Source organism: Thamnophis elegans, chromosome 13 (assembly GCF_009769535.1).
Source record: "Thamnophis elegans isolate rThaEle1 chromosome 13, rThaEle1.pri, whole genome shotgun sequence".
In the NCBI taxonomy this organism is placed as follows: domain Eukaryota; kingdom Metazoa; phylum Chordata; class Lepidosauria; order Squamata; family Colubridae; genus Thamnophis; species Thamnophis elegans.
In genome coordinates, this window is record NC_045553.1 from 9946379 (window position 1) to 9966469 (window position 20091).

Genomic DNA, 20091 nt, shown 5'->3' on the forward strand with positions numbered 1-20091 from the left:
CCGTCCTTCCGAGGGTGGTAAAACGAGGACCCAGATTGTTGGGGGAAAGAGGCTGACTCTGTAAACTGCTTAGAGAGGGCTGTAAAGGCCTGTGAAGTGGTATAGAAGTCAAAGTGCTATTGCTATTCAGTAAATGGCATATGCACCTTCTGGGTGCCAGCTATGTCAAAACAGGTGTGCCTTCAATTCCCTCTTTAAAGCCAAAAAACCTGGATGACTTACAGGGAACCGGCAAATTCCATAATCAGTGTCAAGGAATGTCAAACAACTTTGAGATTGTTAGTTTACCTTGAATTTATTTATTTATTGTACACTGCCCAGTGTCCCACTTTGAGGGAGAAGGGTGGCTCAAAAATGTCAAGAAAGAAAGAAAAAAGAAAGAAAGAGGGAAGGAAACAAAGAAAGAAAGAAAGAAAGAAAGAAAGAGGGAAGGAAGGAAAAGGAGGAAGGAGGGAGGGAGAGAAAGAAGGAAGAAAGGAAGGAAAAGGAAAGAGGGGGGGGAAGGAAGGAAAAAGGAAGGGGGGAGGGAGAAAAGAGAAAGAATGAATGAAAGAAAGGGAGGAAGTAAGTAAGTTGGAAGGAAGGAAAACAAGGAAGGAAAGAAGGAGGGAGAGAAAGAAGGAAGGAAGAAGGAAAGAAAGAAAAAGAAAGAAAGAAAGAAAGAAAGAAAAAAGGAAGGGAGGGAGGAAAGAAACAAGGAAGGAAAGAAGGAAGGAAGGAGAAAGGGAGGGAAGGAAGGAAAATGAGAGAAGGGAGGGAGGGAAGGAAAGAAAGAAATGAAAGAAAGAAAGAAAGAAAGAAAGAGAAAGAAAGAGGGAAGGAAGGAAGCAAAGAAGGAAGGAAAGAGGAAAGGAAAGAAGGAAGGAGGGAGGGAAAGAAAAAGAAAGAAAGAAAGAAAAGGAAGGAATTTGCATTCAAGTGAGGTATTCAGCAGGAATTTGGTCTTTCCTAAATAGGAAGCTTGCTATTATCGAAAAAGGCTTCCCTGTCATTTTAATGGGAAAAGATAACAGCCCCGTATCCCTTGCCGTTGTGATAATTGTGACTGTAAACATGCTTCTTATCAGTTACATGGCTATTCTGGGCCCTGCCTATCATCCATTGGCCGGCCTGGCTTTATCTAGCAGATAGCACCCGAAGAGGTCTGCCTACTATTCATCTGAAGCACAAGGCTTAAGTAAGGTCCTCTGTTGAGCTTTTATCTCCCACTTTTTTTAAAAAAAAATATTGCATTAGAAAACACAAATAATACCCAAGCGCTGTGCTATTTACACAACAGGGACTGGAGGCAATTAGCACTGTAAGGACGAGAGTGCATTAAATAGTTGAAAATAGAAAATGTGTATCGGGGTTAAATATGATGGTGTGATGTAAATGGAGAGAGGATGGACAGATCATGCTGAAGAAGTTGCAATGCACCTGGAATTGTTTTGCAACGTGAAAAGAAAAAAGAACGTGAATCCTTGAGCTTAATATTAAAACCTCCACCGCATTGTTGCTTATGAATACCAAGCGAGAAATAGACGGAAAGAAAATGAAAAGATGCCTGGGTATTAAAGCATGAACTTGCTCACGTTGCCCCTCTTTGCGTTCCCACCAATTTGGTGTTCTGGATTCATCTTTTGATTTAGCTCAAGGTCTAGTAGCCTGATAGTTAGAACAATTTCCTGACCGTCAGAATAATTACTCAATGAAACAACTTGCCTCCGGAAGTTGTGAATGCTCCAACACTGGAAGTTTTTAAGAAGAGATTGGAGAACCATTTGTCTGTAGTGGTGTAGGGCTTCCTGCCTAAGCGGGGGGGTTGAAGACCTCTAAAGTTCCTTCCAACTCTGTTATTCTATTTATTCTATTATTTATTCTATTTATTCTATTTATTCTATTTATTCTATTTATTCTATTTATTCTATTTATTCTATTTTATTCTACTCTACTCTCTTCTGTTGTTTCTATTCTATCCTATTCTTTTCTTTTCTATTCTATTCTATTCATATTCCATTTCTATTCTATTCTACTCTATTCTGTTGTTTCTATTCTATTCCATTCTATTCTATTCATATTCCATTTCTATTCTATTCTATTCTTGAAAGCCTCCAGTGATGAAGCTCCCACAACTTCTGAAGGCAACTTCTCTTCCATGAGTTGATTATTCTCACTGTCAGAAAATTCCTCATTTCCAGGTTGAATCTCTCCTTGATCAGTTTCCATCCATTATTCCTCGTCTGGCCTTCGGGTGCTTTGGAAAATAGCTTGACCCCCTTCCTCTCTGTGGCAGCCTCTCAAATATTGGAACATTGCTATCCTGTCTCCCCCAGTCCTTCCCTTCACTAGATTAGCCATGCCCGGTTCCTGCAACCATTCATCGTATGTTTATCGTAATCGATACGAAAGGGAGAGAATTTTTTAAAAATGCAAATTGCAAAATATACTTTTTTTTTGCAAGCGAGTTACAAAGAGGGTCTCCTGGGGAGGTGAGGGGAGAAGAATTTGTCTCATCAGAAACTCCAAACAGGGCATCTCTTTATCTTTTTGTTCTCTGGGGGACTTCAATTCAGTAGCTTCATTTCATCTCGGATGGAATATGTAGTTATCACAGCAGGTTGCCTTCCCTGGGTCTGTCATCTACAAAGGTCCGTAATCCCTTATGAAAGACATGAAAGGCTGGGAGCTGTCAACACGTCTACTGACAAAGAATTCTACGGAGTAATGACGATGTCACTGTGGAAAGCACAGCCATTTTTAAAAAATACAAAATGCCAAACTTTTCTTTACAGATTTATAGATTAACAGAGGGACCTTGTAGGTCATCTAGTCCAACCCCCTCTGCCCAAGCAGGAGACCCTGCACCATTTCTGACAGATGGCAGTCCGGTTTCTTCTTGAAAGCCTCCAATGATGAAGCTCCCACAACTTCCGAAGGCAACTTCTGTTCTGTTAGTTGGTTGTTCTCACTGTCAGGAAATTCCTCCTTATTTCCAGGTTTAATCTCTCCTTGGTTAGTTTCCATCCATTATTCCTTCTCTGGCCTTCGGGTGCCTTGGAAAATAGCTTGACCCCCTTCCTCTCTGTGGCAGCCCCTCAAATATTGGGAGACTGCTCTCCTGTCTCCCCTGGTCCTTTTCTTCACTAGACTAGCCATACCCAGTTCCTACAACTGTTCTTCAGGTTTTAGTCTCCAGGCCTTTGATCATCTTAGATAGATTCAAATTAACAAAGTTGGAAGGGACCTTTAGGTCATCTAGTCCAAACCCTTGCCCAAGCAGGAGACCCTACACCTTTTCTGACAGGTGGCTCTCCAGTCTCTTCTTGAAAGCCTCTTTTCTCAGCTCCTTCAACATCTTCTCCATCTTTTGGGAACCATGTCTTTAAAAATTTATTGGTGGGGGAAAAATACCCATGAGGGCACAGATTGTTTTCCTGTAGGTAGTCCTCAACTTATAAACGTTCGTTTAGCGACTGTTCAAAGTTACAACCGTACTGGGAAAGTCACTTAGGACTGGTCAGCTTTCATGGCTAAGATGGGTCAACAACTCACCATCTCCTGGTGATTGGTCCAATGTTACCCAGCTGGCTTTCATGCCTTAAGGAGGGATTAAAACTCACCATTACCTAGTGATTGGGCTAAAGTCATCCACCTGGTTTTCATGCCTAAGGTGGGACTAGAACTCACAGTCTCCTAGCGATTGGTCCAAAGTCATCCACCTAGTTTTCATGCCTAAGGCAGGACTAGAACTCACAGTCTCCTAGCGATTGGTCCAAAGTCATCCACCTGGTTTTCATGCCTAAGGCAGGACTAGAACTCACAGTCTCCTTGCGATTGGTCCAAAGTCATCCACCTGGTTTTCCCACTTAAGGCGGGACTAAAACTCACAGTCTCCTAGCGATTGATCCAAAGTCATCCACCTGGTTTTCCCACTTAAGGCGGGACTAGAACTCACAGTCTCCTTGCGTTTGGTCCAAAGTCATCCACCTGGTTTTCCCACTTAAGGCGGGACTAGAACTCACAGTCTCCTTGCGATTGGTCCAAAGTCATCCACCTGGTTTTCCCACTTAAGGCGGGACTAGAACTCACAGTCTCCTAGCGATTGATCCAAAGTCATCCACCTGGTTTTCCCACTTAAGGTGGGACTAGAACTCACAGTCTCCTTGCGATTGGTCCAAAGTCATCCACCTGGTTTTCCCACTTAAAGCGGGACTAGAACTCACAGTCTCCTAGCGATTGGTCCAAAGTCATCCACCTGGTTTTCATGCCTAAGGCAGGACTAGAACTCACAGTCTCCTTGTGATTGGTTCAAAGTCATCCACCTGGTTTTCCCACTTAAGGCGGGACTAAAACTCACAGTCTCCTAGCGATTGATCCAAAGTCATCCACCTGGTTTTCCCACTTAAGGCGGGACTAGAACTCACAGTTTCCTTGCGATTGATCCAAAGTCATCCACCTGGTTTTCCCACTTAAGGCGGGACTAGAACTCACAGTCTCCTTGCGATTGGTCCAAAGTCATCCACCTGGTTTTCCCACTTAAAGCGGGACTAGAACTCACAGTCTCCTAGTGATTGGTCCAAAGTCATCCACCTGGTTTTCATGCCTAAGGCAGGACTAGAACTCACAGTCTCCTTGCGATTGGTCCAAAGTCATCCACCTGGTTTTCCCACTTAAGGCGGGACTAGAACTCACAGTCTCCTTGCGATTGGTCCAAAGTCATCCACATGGTTTTCCCACTTAAAGCGGGACTAGAACTCACAGTCTCCTAGCGATTGATCCAAAGTCATCCACCTGGTTTTCATGCCTAAGACAGGACTAGAACTCACAGTCTCCTAGCGATTGGTCCAAAGTCATCCACCTGGTTTTCATGCCTAAGGCAGGACTAGAACTCACAGTCTCCTTGCGATTGGTCCAAAGTCATCCACCTGGTTTTCCCACTTAAGGTGGGACTAAAACTCACAGTCTCCTAGCTATTGATCCAAAGTCATCCACCTGGTTTTCCCACTTAAGGCGGGACTAGAACTCACAGTCTCCTTGCGATTGGTCCAAAGTCATCCACCTGGTTTTCCCACTTAAGGCGGGACTAGAACTCACAGTCTCCTAGAGATTGATCCAAAGTCATCCACCTGGTTTTCCCACTTAAGGCGGGACTCGAACTCACAGTCTCCTTGCGATTGGTCCAAAGTCATCCACCTGGTTTTCCCACTTAAGGAGGGACTAGAACTCACAGTCTCCTTGCGATTGGTCCAAAGTCATCCACCTGGTTTTCCCACTTAAGGCGGGACTAGAACTCACAGTCTCCTAGCGATTGATCCAAAGTCATCCACCTGGTTTTCATGCCTAAGACAGGACTAGAACTCACAGTCTCCTAGCGATTGGTCCAAAGTCATCCACCTGGTTTTCATACCTAAGGCAGGACTAGAACTCACAGTCTCCTTGCGATTGGTCCAAAGTCATCCACCTGGTTTTCATGCCTAAGGCAGGACTAGAACTCACAGTCTCCTTGCGATTGGTCCAAAGTCATCCACCTGGTTTTCCCACTTAAGGCGGGACTAGAACTCACAGTCTCCTTACGATTGGTCCAAAGTCATCCACCTGGTTTTCCCACTTAAGGCTGGACTAGAACTCACAGTCTCCTTGCGATTGGTCCAAAGTCATCCACCTGGTTTTCCCACTTAAGGCGGGACTAGAACTCACAGTCTCCTAGCGATTGATCCAAAGTCATTCACCTGGTTTTCATGCCTAAGACAGGACTAGAACTCACAGTCTCCTAGCTATTGGTCCAAAGTCATCCACCTGGTTTTCATGCCTAAAGCAGGACTAGAACTCACAGTCTCCTTGCGATTGGTTCAAAGTCATCCACCTGGTTTTCCCACTTAAGGTGGGACTAAAACTCACAGTCTCCTAGCGATTGATCCAAAGTCATCGACCTGGTTTTCCCACTTAAGGCGGGACTAGAACTCACAGTTTCCTTGCGATTGGTCCAAAGTCATCCACCTGGTTTTCCCACTTAAGGCGGGACTAGAACTCACAATCTCCTTGCGATTGGTCCAAAGTCATCCACCTGGTTTTCCCACTTAAAGCGGGACTAGAACTCACAGTCTCCTAGCGATTGATCCAAAGTCATCCACCTGGTTTTCATGCCTAAGGCAGGACTAGAACTCACAGTCTCCTGGTGATTGGTCCAAAGTCATCCACCTGGTTTTCACGCCTAAGGCGGGACTAGAACACACAGTCTCCTAGTGATTGGTCCAAAGAGATCCACCTGGTTCTCATGCCTAAGGCGGGACTACAACTCACAGTCTCCTGGTGATTGGTTTCTGGCGCTCCGCTGCGCATGGAGATCACCTGGCCAGCACGCATGCTCATGCCAGAAACCAGAAGAGCAGCTGGCGACGGCGCATGTGCCCACAGAGAGGGCTCTGCATGCTACCTTTGGCTCGTGTGCCATAAGTTTGCCATCACGGGAATGAGACCTCCTCTTTATCTTCTTCTCTTCCATGCCCTCCCCCCTTTCCCATAACTCCGCCCCCACCTCTTCCTCACCTTGTTTACTTCTTGGCCCAAAAGCAAAATAAACACCTTCCAAAATGCGTCAACCGCTTCTAAAATAAACTCCCATTTGAGAACATCTGCTCCACAGCCAGACAGCGTTTATCCAGCAACGTTTCTTTCTTTTTTCCACTTCTGATTTATTCCTTCACCTCTTATCACGGTCTCCCACCAGCTTCCGGAGAGACCCCCCCACTCTAATCATGCTGAGAAAAACACTTCCGTTCTCTGCTACACAATCCAGGTAATTTATTGGCACCTTTTACGGTAGTTATTTTGTTTGCAGTCTTCCAAAAAAAAAAAAACCAGAAGTACCAATTTAGACTGATTTAGACTTTGACGCTGGACACCGAGAGAAGGCAACCGAAGTGCCCTGAAGCCTATGGCAGTGATGGCAAACCTTTTTGGCACCAAGTGCCCAAACCAGAACGTCTGTGCACGTGTGCATGTTGGAGCAGCAAAAACCTGAAGACCAGCAGGCTGACTCACGCATTCGTGTTTTTGGCTGGTTTGTGGGGCATTTTTTTGGCCCCAAAAATGGTCCAAAAATCAGCCTGGAAATGGCTTGGAAAACAGCGAGAAAATGGCCTGGAAAATGCCCCAAAAATTGAGAGAAAACTTTTATAAGATGTTTTATAGATGGCATTTAGATCCTAAAAAATTGGCTTCTATGTATCCGAATTTATATCCTAAATGCTGGAGATGTGATTGTGTGGACGCTACCTATTTTCACATATGGTGGACTTGCAAAAAGGTTAAAGCATTTTGGATAAAAATATGGTGGATTATGCAAATTGTTCTTTAAAAAAGGATAAAGTTTACCCCTCAGTTACTTTTGTTAGGTATAATTACTGATTGTACAGATGTAGAGACTAATCTGATTTTGCACTTAATAACTGCAGCTAGATTGTTGGTGGCGCAATATTGGAAGAAGGAAGATTTGCCTACTATTCAAGAATGGACATTGAAAGTAACAAACCTAGCCGAGATGGCCAAAATATCTGCATATCTCAAGGACCATTCCAACGAGAGATACAAACTGGAGTGAAAAAGATGGATTGACTATACTCAAAACAAATATGGGACTAAGAAATTCCAGATAGCTTATGATTAGAGACCAGGAATTATAAATTGTCCAGAGCTAGTCCAGCAAGGAGGAGCTAAAGCTCAATTGAAAGACATTATTAACTATTTTTTGGGGATTTTTTTAAAGTGTATCTTAAACTGTTTTTGTTAAAGATTTATACCCTGTATACCCTTCTGGGAAGTCGGGAGGAGGGGGAAGGTGGGGGGGGTTAGGGGGGAGGATGGGGGGGGAACTAAATATTTGTAAAAGTTTGTTTTTTTAAAAATGCTCATAAAAAATGCCCCAAAAATGTTGTTTGGGCATTTTCAGGGCATTTTCCAGCACTCTGGCGCCCATGATGACCAGCTGGCCGGTGGCAACCGGAAAAGCAACTGGCAATGGCACGCATGCCCACAGAGAGGGTTCTGCATGCCACCTCTGGCATCCAGGCCACAGGTTCCCCATCTTGGGCCTATGGATTTGGTTTCTGCCCCATTGCCGAAAACAGTCTAAACAAAAGAACATCAACATTCCACTTCGATCTTAAATTTCACTTGGGTGTGAAAGAATAAAAAAAGCAAAGGAAAATATTGACCCTTGAGTGGAAAGGACATCCTGAGTGTCAGTCATGAGAAAAAACTTGACTAATTTGCATACTGGCCCCACCCACAAACTCTCACCCCCTCCTCCTTCAAATTTTAAGAAGAGCCACTATGGCTGTACAGGTAGCCCTCAACTTATAACCATTCGTTTAGTGACCATTCGAAGTTACAATAGCACCGAAAAAAGTGAGTTGAGGCCATTTGTCACACGTACTTTGCTGCATCCCCTTGGTCAAGTGATCGAAATGCAAATGCTTGGCAACTGGCATGTACTTATGACAGTTGCGGTGTCCTTGGGTCATGTAATCCACTTTTGCGACCTTCTAACAAGCAGAGTCAATGGGGAAACCAAATTCACTTAACAACTGTGTTACTAACAGAACCATTGCTGTGATTTACTTAACAACTGTGGCAAGAAATGTCATAAAATGGGGCAAAGCTCACTTAACAACTATCTCAGCATCAGAAATTTGGGGCTTAATTTGGGGTTGTAAGTTGAGAACTGCCTGTATATACAAACTATATTCACCTGTATTCACCCTCCTTTAAGGTAAATGTTCCCCCCCACATGCATGCTAGCCGTTCCCGACTCTAGGGGGCGGTGCTCATCTCCGTTTCAAAGCCAAAGAGCCAGCGCTGTCCAAAGACGTCTCCGTGGTCATGTGAATGGCATGACTCAATGCCGAAGGCGCACGGAACGCTGTTCCCTTCCCACCAAAGGTGGTTCCTATTTGTCTACTTGCATTTTTTACTTGCTTTCGAACTGCTAGGTTGGCAGAAGCTGGGACAAGTCACAGGAGCCGTTATGCGGCACTGGGGATTTGAACTGCCGAACTGCCGACCTTTCTGATCAACAAGCTCAGAGTCTTAAAGGTTAATTCTGTGGGGTCCTTGGTGCTCTCTGAGTTTGGTTGTGAGCAGCAAAACCCCACAGTTCAATCCCGAGCTGCAAATATTTTCTCTTAGAGGTTAATTCAGAAGCTGAGTTAAATCTGTGGTCGGCAACGGTTGACCTCCAAGGTCCCTTCCAGCCCTAGGTTGCAACCATCACTTCCTACCTTTGTCTCCGTCCTTCTGGTGGTCCCATCTTCTGAAGTCACAATAGAAACATGAGACGTGGGGGTACCAGGGTCTTCTTCGACGGTCACCGTCTCCTCTACCTTCTCTTGGGGCTCCTGCATCATTGCTATAGAGGTCTGGTTGCTGGGGCTTTGCTCCTGGAGAAGAAAGAAAGGGAAGATCTCAAAACCTTCACCTGAAAAGGAGGGGAGCAACCCTATGATAAAATTTAAGAAGGGTATAAGCGCTTGCCCGAGTCAGAACCAAAACTGCCCCCAAAACTCATAGCATAGCGTAGCATATAGAATAGAAGAGAACAGAACAGCACAGCATAAGGAATAGAATATAATAGCATAGAATAGCATAGATAGCATAGCATAGCATGTCATATCATGGCATGGCATAGAAAGACTAGAATAGAACAGAATAGAACAGCATAGGGAATAGAATATAATAGCATAGGGAATAGAATAGAATAGAATAGAATAGAATAGCATAGCATAGCATGGCATAGCCATGGCACAGAAAGAATAGGATATAATAGAATATAATAGCATAGAATAGAATAGCATGGCATAGAAAGAATAAAATAAAATAGAACAGAACAGCACAGCATAGGGAATAGAATATAATAGCATAGAATAGCATAGCATGGCACAGAAAGAATAGGATATAATATAATGTAATGTAATGTAATGTAATAGAATAGAATAGGAGTAGGAATCAGAATAGAATGGAATGGAATATATAGAATAGAATATAGAATAAGAATAAGAATAGGATAAGATAGGACAGGACAGGACAGGACAGGATAGAATAGAAAGAATAGAATAGAAATTAGAATAGAATAGAATAGAATAGGAGAAGAGAAGAGAAGTGAAGAGAATAGAATAGAATTCTTTATTGGCCAAGTGTGATTGGACACACAAGGAATTTGTCTTAGTGCATATGCTCTCAGCGTACATAAAAGAAAAGATACGTCACGAATCATAAAGTACAACACTTAATGATAGTCATAGGGTACAAATAAGCAATCAAATCATACGAGGAAACAATCAATATAAATCGTAAGGATACAAGCAACAAAGTTACAGGCATAAAGTCATAAGTGAGAGGAGATGGGTGAATTTACTTTCATTTCCTGGCACATTTCTTAACGCACCGACAACATTTTGCAAAGATTATTGTTATTATGGTTCACGGTGGAGTCAGCCAGATGTTCAGACTGGATCTGGCATTTTTGTCTGCCTTCTTAAAGACCTGGGAATGACACACAGATGTGGATGTTTGATGGTGTTAAACGTCTCATTGCAGGATGTAAGTTGTTCCGAATAAAGCTGCCTTGTGCAATTGACCAATGGGGGATTTCGTCAATTACAAGGCATCTTTAACTTACAACCATCCATTTAATGACCGTTCAAAATTACAACAGCACTGGAAAAAGGGACTGAGGATGATTTTTCACATTTATGACCGTCGCAGCATCCCCGTGGTCACGTGTTCAAAATTCAGATGCTTGGCAACTGACTCATATTTATGAAGGTTGCAGTGCCCCAGTTTCATATGATTCTCTTCGGCGACCTTCTGAGCAGCAAAGTCAAGGGGGAAACCAAATTCACTTAACAACAGTGTTCCTAACTTAGCAATGGCAGGATTCACTTAACAACAGTCTTGCTTAGCAACATAAATTTGGGGCTCAATTTTTAAGGAATTACCTGTACTATTATTATTCAGAAAAAAATCAACTGAACATTTGCAGCATTTTGGGGTTCATTTGGCTAAAGACACTCCTTCCTTCCTGTTCTGACCCAGGCTTCCTTAAAAAGCATGAAGCAGAGTCTTGGTCCCAGCAAAACCCCTTTTATTTACACGACTGTGAATTCCTTTCATTCATAGTCAGCAAGGCTTGGCAAACAGTCTTTCAGAGGAATGTTTATCCACACGCACCTTATCTTGCTTGGAGAGCTGCCAGGTAGCTAGTTTCCAAACATGGGGCAAGGCAATACTTGGCACCGAGTCTCTTATAGTCACAAACAGAACTTTCTACTCGAACCGACCAAAGGAATGAATTGTTTCCTGCAAAAGCCCCCTCCCCATTCGCTCCTCTTTTGTTTCCTATAGGAGGGGCCATTCACCTCTAAGGTGGGGCTTTACTCTTAAGTCGACCCTGCTTTCTTAGTTGTTCTTGTCTTCTGGCAGCTCTACGCATGCACATACTGGTAATAGGCTCCAGCTGTTCTTCTGCCTCACTGCTGTCTGGCTCCCTCTCTGCCTCCGACGCAGAGCCCTCATCAGCGCCTTCCCCAGACTCCAGGACTGGCCCATGTTCCTCCCCAACCTCCTCACTGTCTGACTCTGCTGCCAGCTCTGCCGGCCGCCAGCGGGCCACAACACTTCTCCCTTCTGTACGTTTTCTTAATGCTGGCATTTTTAAAAAAAAAACCTCATCTATGCATTTTTCTCCTTGGTTGTCTAGAGTTTTCTCTTTAATGCTCACACTTTTGAGGTTAAGCTGACCGAGGGGGCCACGCTGTCGTCCTAATGGATGCACTCCATAACTGCAGGAAATGGCTATGTTTCAAAGGCCTCATTTACTGCTTATTCAGAAGAAATGGTTTTGTCATATTTAAAAGCAATTTCGATGCCGTCTCCCCTCCTTAGGTCAAGACGCTACGTTCATAGATATGACACCTCCAAATAACAAATGCTCGGCGGAATACCGGATTCTAAATCTATGGAGTTACTTAGTGGTGTTACTCATAGTTGAAGGCTTCTCTCAAGCACACAAGGGGCTGTCACAAGGAAGGGGGGGCTAATTTATTCTCCCTAGCACCAGAAACAGGACGAGAAATAATGGACAGAAACTCCTCAAAAAAAGATCCAACTTTAGATTGGATTAACAGAGTTGGAAGGGACCTTGTAGGTCATCTAGCCCAACCCCCCGCCCAAGCAGGAGACCCTACACCATTTCTGACAGATGGCAGTCCAGTCTCTTCTTGAAAGCCTCCAGGGATGAAGCTCCCACAACTTCCGAAGGCAACTTCTGTTCCATGGGTGGATTGATCTCACTGTCAGGAAATTTCTCCTTATTTCCAGGTTGAATCTCTCCTTGGTCAGTTTCCATCCATTCTTCCTTGTCTGGCCTTTGGGTGCTTTGGAAAATAGCTTGACCCCCTCCTCTCTGTGGCAGCACCTCAAATATTGGGAGAATGCTCTCCTGTCTCCCCTGGTCCTTCTCTTCACTAGACTAGCCATGCCCAGTTCCTGCAACCGTTCATCGTAGGTTTTAGTCTCCAGACCTTTGATCATCTTAGATAGATTCAGATTAACAGAGTTGGAAGGGACCTTGTAAGTCATCTAGTCCAATCCCCCACCCAAGAAGGAGACCCTACACCATCCCCATGAAATGGCAGTCCAATCTCTTCTTGAAAGCCTCCAGTGATGAAGATCCCACAACTTCTGAAGGCAACTTCTGTTCCATGGGTTGATGGTTCTCACTGTCAGAAAATCTTTCTTTATTTCCAGGTTGAATCTCTCCTTCTTCACTTTCCATCCATTCTTCTTTGTCTGGCCTTGACCCCCTCCTCTCTGTGGCAGCTCCTCAAATATTGGAAGTCTTCTATCATGTCTCCCCTGGTCCTTCTCTTCACTAGATTAGCCATGCCCGTTCCTGTAACTGTTCATCGTATGCTTTAGCATTCAGTCCCCTAATCGGTTACAGATTAACAGAGTTGAAAGGGACCTTGTAGGTCATCTACTCCAACCCCCTACCCAAGCAGGAGACCCTACACCATTTCTGACAAATGGCAGTCCAGTCTCCTCTTGAAAGCCTCCACGGATGAAGCTCCCACAACGTCTGAAAGCAACTTCTGTTCCATTGGATGATTGTTCTCTCCCTTTGATCAGTTTCCATCCATTTTTCCTTGGCTGGCCTTCGGGTGCCTTGGAAAACAGCTTGACGCCCTCTTCTCCATGGCAGCCCCTCAAATATTGGAAAAACCTGGACATGTTGTGGCACTGAGAAGGACTAATCAATGGAATGGCTTCCTTCCAGAAGTTATGGGTGTTCCATCCCCATTTGTCCAGGATTGTTATGAGGACTCCTGACATAGGCAGAGGGTTGGAGTAGAAGACCTCCAAGGTCCCTTCCAGCCCTCGGACTCTATGATATGCATCACTCTTGAACCGGTCTCCATTTGTCATCATTCTTCTTCACACTTCACAACCCTTGAGATGGGAGGAAAGGACATCCCTCTTAAATCCCTGCTCTCTCCACATTCCTTCTACTGAACTCAGCAAGGAGGCTGGTTGTATTACTGCCCTGGCAGAAATTCAGAGATTCCGTTCCAAGGGAGTTCAATCTTTCAAAGTCAATCTCCAAAGCGCCTCGGTCAATTGATTTAGAAAGAGCTGGATACAATTCAGGGATGTGATGGGCATTTGCAATGTGACTCTTTCGAAGGATTTGATCTGGGCTCATTCCAGTTTTCAAGAGTGATTCCTTCCTTCCTTCTCTTTCTTTCTCTCTCCTTCCTTCATCTCTCTCCTTCCCTCTCATTGTCCTTCCTTCCTTCTCACCTTTCTTTCACACCTTCCCCCTCCCTCCCATGTCCTTCCTTCTTTCCCTCCCATCTTCCTTCTTTCCCTTCCTTCCATCTTTCCTTATCTCCCTTTCTTCCCTCCCATCTTCCTTTCTTCCTTCCATCCTACCTTCTTTCTTTTTTTCTTTCTTCCTCTCCTCCCTCCCTCCTTCATCTTGCTCCCTCCTTCATTGCCCTTCCTTCCTTCCCTCCCTTCTTTCACACCTTCCCCCTCCCTCCCATCTTCCTTCCTTCCTCATCTCCCTTCCACTTATTGTCCTTCCTTCTTTCCCTCACATTTTCCTTCCTTCCCTCCCTTCTTTCATACCTTCCCCCTCCCTCCCATCTTCCTTCCTTCCTTATCTCCCTTCCACTTGTTGCCCTTTCTCTCCCATCGTCCTTTCTTCCCTCCCTTCTTTCACATTTCCCCCCTCCCATCTTCCTTCCTTATCTCCCTTCCACTCACTGTCCTTCCTTCTTTCCCTTCCATCTTCCTTCCTTCCTTCCGCCTTTTCTTATCTCCCTTTCTTCCCTCCCATCTTCCTTCCTTCCATACTCACTTCTTTTTCTTTCTTTCTCTCATCCCTCCTTCATCTCCCTCCTTCCCTTTCTCTCATTGTCCTTCCTTCCTTCCCTCCCTCCTTCCCTCTCATTGTCCTTCCTTCCCTCTCATCTTTCCTCCTCCCTTCCTTCCTGGCTGACATTCTCCAGAGTTTTGTCCAGTAATATAGAGAGGGTTGGTTCATCTCACAGGATTTCAACATTTGCAATAAAAGTTAACTGGAGATCCAAATTAAGAGCCTTCCTTCCTCCCACTCCTTATCCCCAAATGCACAGGCGTTATTAATTTCACCACAGCCAAGGCGCTCACGGCTGATGTTGACAGATGACGTCCGGGCAAGCTCTCTCTATTTTGATCTGCGTGGGAAGACCCACCTGGGTTGTTGATCTAAATAGAACAACAAGGTATATGAAGTTTAAAAATGGGACTCTCTGGAGATTCTTGTTTTGGAGAATTCTCGTAATTGTAAGAGGGGGAGGAACGTGCTTCAAAAAAACCCTTTTGTTTTGAAACAATTGCAAGCTTTGAAGGTTGTATTCTTTTATAAACACAACCTACCTGGAGTTTATTTTAATCACAGGTCCATGGGGATTCTGCACCAGTTGTAAGTGTGAAAGCTGGTCATAGGTAAGTCCCCTTTTTCAGTGCCGTAACTCTGAATGGTAACTAAACAAATGGCTTTAAGTCAAGGACTACATGTAGAGTCAGAAGTTGTGGGAGCTTCATCCCTGGAAGCTTTCAAGAAGAGACTGGACTGCCACCTGTCAAAAATAGTGTAGGGTCTCCTGTTTGGGTGGGTGGGTGGGGTTGGACTAGATGACCTACAAGGTACCTTCCAACTCTGTTAATCTGCAATCTGTAAATGGAGAACTTTCAGTAACACATGGAATTTAAAGATGAAAGAGACAATCCAGGTATTGTTGTTCTTGTCCTAGAAAGACTTGAGTGTTACTTTTAAAGGATTTGTTGGCACAACGAAAGATCAAACCTGTTGCATATATTTTTACTAGTAGCTGGATACCCGTGCTTCACAACAAAACTATGCGATCGGGCTACGCAGGAGAAATTTGGTTCACAATCCATTAGCTCAGTGGTGGTCGGTGATTGAAATGCATAAGGGAATATCGCTCCCGCCGCCTTGACTCCGGAAGCAGTTCCATAGGTGGAAGGTGTAGACATGTAGGTGAGCTACCGACATTTAGCACTGTAAGGAGCCCCAGGCTGCTTCTGAGTGAAGGAGCGGAACATCTGCCATTTTAAACTGAGGTAACGGAAAGTGAGGCAACTGGCAGTTGGAACAGAGTTCTTTTCAGGTGGGGAGGGGGAGTAGAACTCCTTAGCATCAGAGCGTGTTAATTACTGTATAAGGAATACTGATGATCTGATGGTCATTTCGAAAAATCCTTTCTTAACAAGCACCTAGAAGCCAAGAGGAACATACGTGGCAAATTTCAAGGTTGTAGGCTTTACGGTTCTGGAGATTTCGTGACGAGTGATTGGCCCTTGCCTTTTATACAGTATATATAGATTTAGAGTCCTCTCAGGTTGAGTGGAGGTCTTCTCCTGTCATCCTGTTTGGAAACAATTATGAGCTCTTACAATACAAGGCTCAAAAATCTCATTTCTTCTTCGATGTTGATCCCCCAAAACCGGGAGAACTCCAAAGAAGAAAATTTGGGGCCCACCAAATCTCCCCAAAACTGAGCCAAGCAAGGGATTTTATTTCCCAACTAATTTATTTTATTCTTTTGGAGAGACTTTGCCAGGATTCCAGGTAACATCACCCCCCCCCCCAAATGAAACAAGACTCCAAAGCTTGAGGTTCCTCAAAGTTCCATTTTAGTAGAGATGTCACATTGGCACATCTGGGAAAACCCGAATCTGAAAGCTTCCAGATGTTCCACGCCCAAACAAAAGTCCAAGCCCCTGCCCAGCACCCACATGTCCATCCCATGGCCCAATCAGGCACCGTCCAAAAGTGGAGATACCTCCCAGTCACGCCACTCCAGGTGCAGGCCAAGATGTCCTTGACTCTCTGAGAAAGGAATGTTATTATGACTATATATCTCCCATTCTCCATATAATCCCCCCTCCCAATTTCCCACAGTAAAAATTGTGGCAGGCCTGAAGGCCCAATGCAAAAGATTTGGCTATATAGGTTAAAATATATGAAATGTAGATGCGTATAGAATTCTTAAGAAGATGAACAAAGTGAGGTGTGCATTGTTTGTTATTTTACGTAGCAGATCAATGGAATTGTAATGAATATTGTGCAGCAAGGATTGAAGACAATTAAATGTAAGCTAAGTTAAGATATGGAAAAACGGAGGGGGAACATGAAATATACTTACAATGAGATTATAAAGACAGAATTAAAAATCTGGGGCAGGTAATGATGTATAACTATACAATATTATGAAGAGAATAGCTGGGAATTGTAATCAGGTCCCCATTCCGCCAAAAAATAAGTTGGTGTGTGTGTGTGTGTTTAAAAGTATAATTGCTATATATGTATACTTTTCTCCCTTCGTTTCTTCAAAATATTAAAGATGTTTATAGATATGAAATTATAAATACCATCAATATAAAATGGAGCTTGCTCAGAGGCTGAAATACACCAAGTAAATGAGACGAAAAGTGTGGAAGAGAGGTAAGGGAAGAAGAGAGGGTAAGGAGAGAGGGTAGGGGGGGAGAGGAGGAGAGAAAGGAGGAGTGGAAAGGGGAGAGAGGAGAAGGAGAGAGGAAGGGGAAGTAGAGAGGCATAGGAGAGAGGGTAAGGGGGGAAGAGGAGGAGAGAAAGGAGGAGTGGAAAGAGGAGAGAGGAGAAGGAGAGAGGAAGGGGAAGTAGAGGCATAGGAGAGAGGATAAGGGGGGAAGAGGAGGAGAGGAGAGAAAGGAGGAATGGAAAGGGGAGAGAGGAGAAGGAGAGGTAAGAGAAGGAGAGAGGGTAAGGGGGGAAGAGGAGGAGAGAAAGAAGGAGTGGAAAGAGGAGAGAGGAGGAGAGGAAGGGAAGTAGAGAAGGTGAAGGATGACATAGGGAAGAAAGGAGTAGGGAGGGAGTAGGGAGAGTGGGGAAGAGGAGGAGAGAAAGAAGGAGTGGAAAGGGGAGAGAGAAGGAGAGAGGAAGGGGAAGTAGAGAGGCAGAGGAGAGAGGGTAAGGGGGGAAGAGGAGGAGAGAAGGAGGAGTGGAAAGAGGGAGAGAGGAGAAGGAGAGAGGGATAGGAGAGAGGGGAAGGGGGAAGAGGAGGGAAGAAAGAAGGAGTGGAAAGGGGAGAGAGGAGGAGAGGAAGGGGAAGTAGAAGAATGAAGATGACAGAGGGAAGAAAGGAGTAGGGAGGGATAGGAGAGGAGGAGAGAAAGAAGGAGTGGAAAGGGGAGAGAGGAGAAGGAGAGAGGAAGGGGAAGTAGAGAAGAGGACAGAGGGAAGAAAGGAGGTAGGGAGGAGGAGGAGAGAGGGAGAAGAAAGTGATAGACGGGGTACAAATATGGTATATGGGGAGCAGAAGAGCCAATAATCTTTTTTGGGGGTGGATGGTAAGACGAATTGATGTTAATATTTAATAATACCAAATAATGTTGGATATGTAACAGTATACATGTGGTTATTGGTTATAAAAATGAAAAAAAAAAAAAACCTTAAAAAAAAAACACTATTTGCCGACTGGAAGATAGCGCCGTTCTAAAAATCTCCCTAGTTTGTCATTTTCCAAGACCGGCACTAATTCTGTTGTTGTTGTTTTTTTAAAGAAGGCTCTATGGTTCATTTAAAACTTATTTCATGTCTGGGTACCTTCCAAGCTTTCAAGATTTGCTTTGCCCGCAGGCGGATCAGGGTGCAAAGTGGGGAGTTTTTTTGTGTTCGAAATATATTTTGAAAGAGTTGCAAAACAAAACAACAACAAAAAAACAGACTTGAAAAGAGTAAAAAAAAAAAACAAACACAACACTTGACCCCTCCCTTTTTCCTCCTAGTATTCTTCTCAGGCTTAATGTCGCAAAGAAAGAATTTATTGCTTGAGGGATTTGAGCCAAGAGGAAATAAGATGAAGAGTCAGGGGTTGAGAGGGAACAACAGTTTGAAAGACATTAGTCCTTCTGAGAATGTTATTGATGGATGATTGATTGATCGATCAATCATCAAATTGTCAACGTTGACTTTTAGCAACTCCAAAGGTTTTGCCTAGGATAATCTTGTGCCAACCTGGTACTTCAGCTCTTCCAAAGAGTTACCCATTGCTAAGTCCATCCACTTTGCTGCTGATTGTCCTTCTCTTTCAGAGTTATTAATATTAATAATACTCTAATATAAATGCTTCGGAAGGGGAAGGACTGGCCCAAGGTTAAGCATGGATTTTCATGGTTGGCTAGAGGTTTAAAACAGAATGCCCCCCAAAACTTACATCATTGCAATTTTACTTTTACTAAGAGGAAACACTGAGAGGAAAAGATGTTCAAAATGGGAGGGAGGGAAGGAGGGAGGAAAGAAGGAAGGAAGACATGGAAAATACTCAAGGGAGGGAGCGAGGGAGGGAAGAAAGAAAGGAAAATATGAAAGATATTCAGAGGGAGGGAGGAAAGGAAGGAAGGAAAGATGGAAAGACAGAACAAAGGAAGGAAAGAAAATGTGAAAAATATTCAGAGGGAAGGAGGAAAGGAAGGAAGGAAAGACGGAAGGAAAGAACAAAGAAAGGAAGAAAGGAAAGAAAATATGAAAAATATTTGGAGGGAGGAAAGGAGGGAAGGAAGGAAAATATGAAAAATATTTGGAGGGAGGGAGGGAAAGAAGGAAGGAAAATATTTGGAGGGAGGAAAGGAAGGAACAAAGAATGGAAGAAATGAAAGAAAACTAGAACAATATTCGGAGGGAGGGAAGGAAGGAAGGAAAGAAGGAAGGAAGGAAAGTAAATATGAAAAATATTTGGAGAGAGAGGGAGGAAAGGAAGGGAAAGAAGGAAGAAAGGCAGGAAAGAAAGAATGAATGAAGAAAGGAAGAAAGGAAATAAAATATGTAAAATATTCAGAGGGAAGGAAGAAGGAAGGAAAATACTTGGAGGGAGGCAGGGTCATGTTTGGCAATGGGCTCATACTTATGACCATTGCTGTATCCTGGGGTCACCTGATTTCCTTTTGCAACCTTCCGACAAGCGAAGTCAGTGGGGAAACTAGATTCATTCAAGAATCGTGTTACTAAATTAACAATTGCATCGATTCACTTAACAACTAGGACAAGGAAGGCCGTAAAACGGGGAAACACTCACTTAAGCAATGCCTTGCTTAAAACAGAAACGTTGGGCTCCATTGGAGTCGTAAGTAGAGGACTACTGGAATTGCATATGAAAATTGCGGGTTTGCAGGTTGGCTGACCTTCGGAGCCCCCAAATTCCCTGGGGTTTTGGAGCCAGGAGAGGGAGAGGTGGAAAGAGCACGTCAGGTCACCGAGTGGGGAGACTGAGGCAATCACACTGGGTGGAACAATGAGAAAATTATTCTCATCACGGAGCCAGAGACCTTTTCTGCTGGGGAAATAAAGAGGCCAAACGATGAAAGGCTTAGCATTGATTTTCTTGACCTCCCATTAAAAGAAGGAAGATGTTTTGCCTTCAACTACCAGGGGAGGGAAGGAGGAAAATGGGAGGGAGAAAGATGGGAGGGAGGAAAATGGGAGGGAGAAAGATGGGAGGGAGGGAG

The 20091-nt window shown here is 44.1% G+C and overlaps 1 protein-coding gene across 1 annotated transcript in view; it reads right to left on the reverse strand.

The window, feature by feature from the left end:
- The window catches only part of ARVCF (ARVCF delta catenin family member), a 294054-nt gene that overhangs the window by 94442 nt on the left and 179521 nt on the right, over nt 1-20091 (reverse strand). The window contains 1 exon segment of the mRNA XM_032228821.1: nt 9261-9419. Coding sequence (XP_032084712.1) covers nt 9261-9419 — 159 coding nt within the window.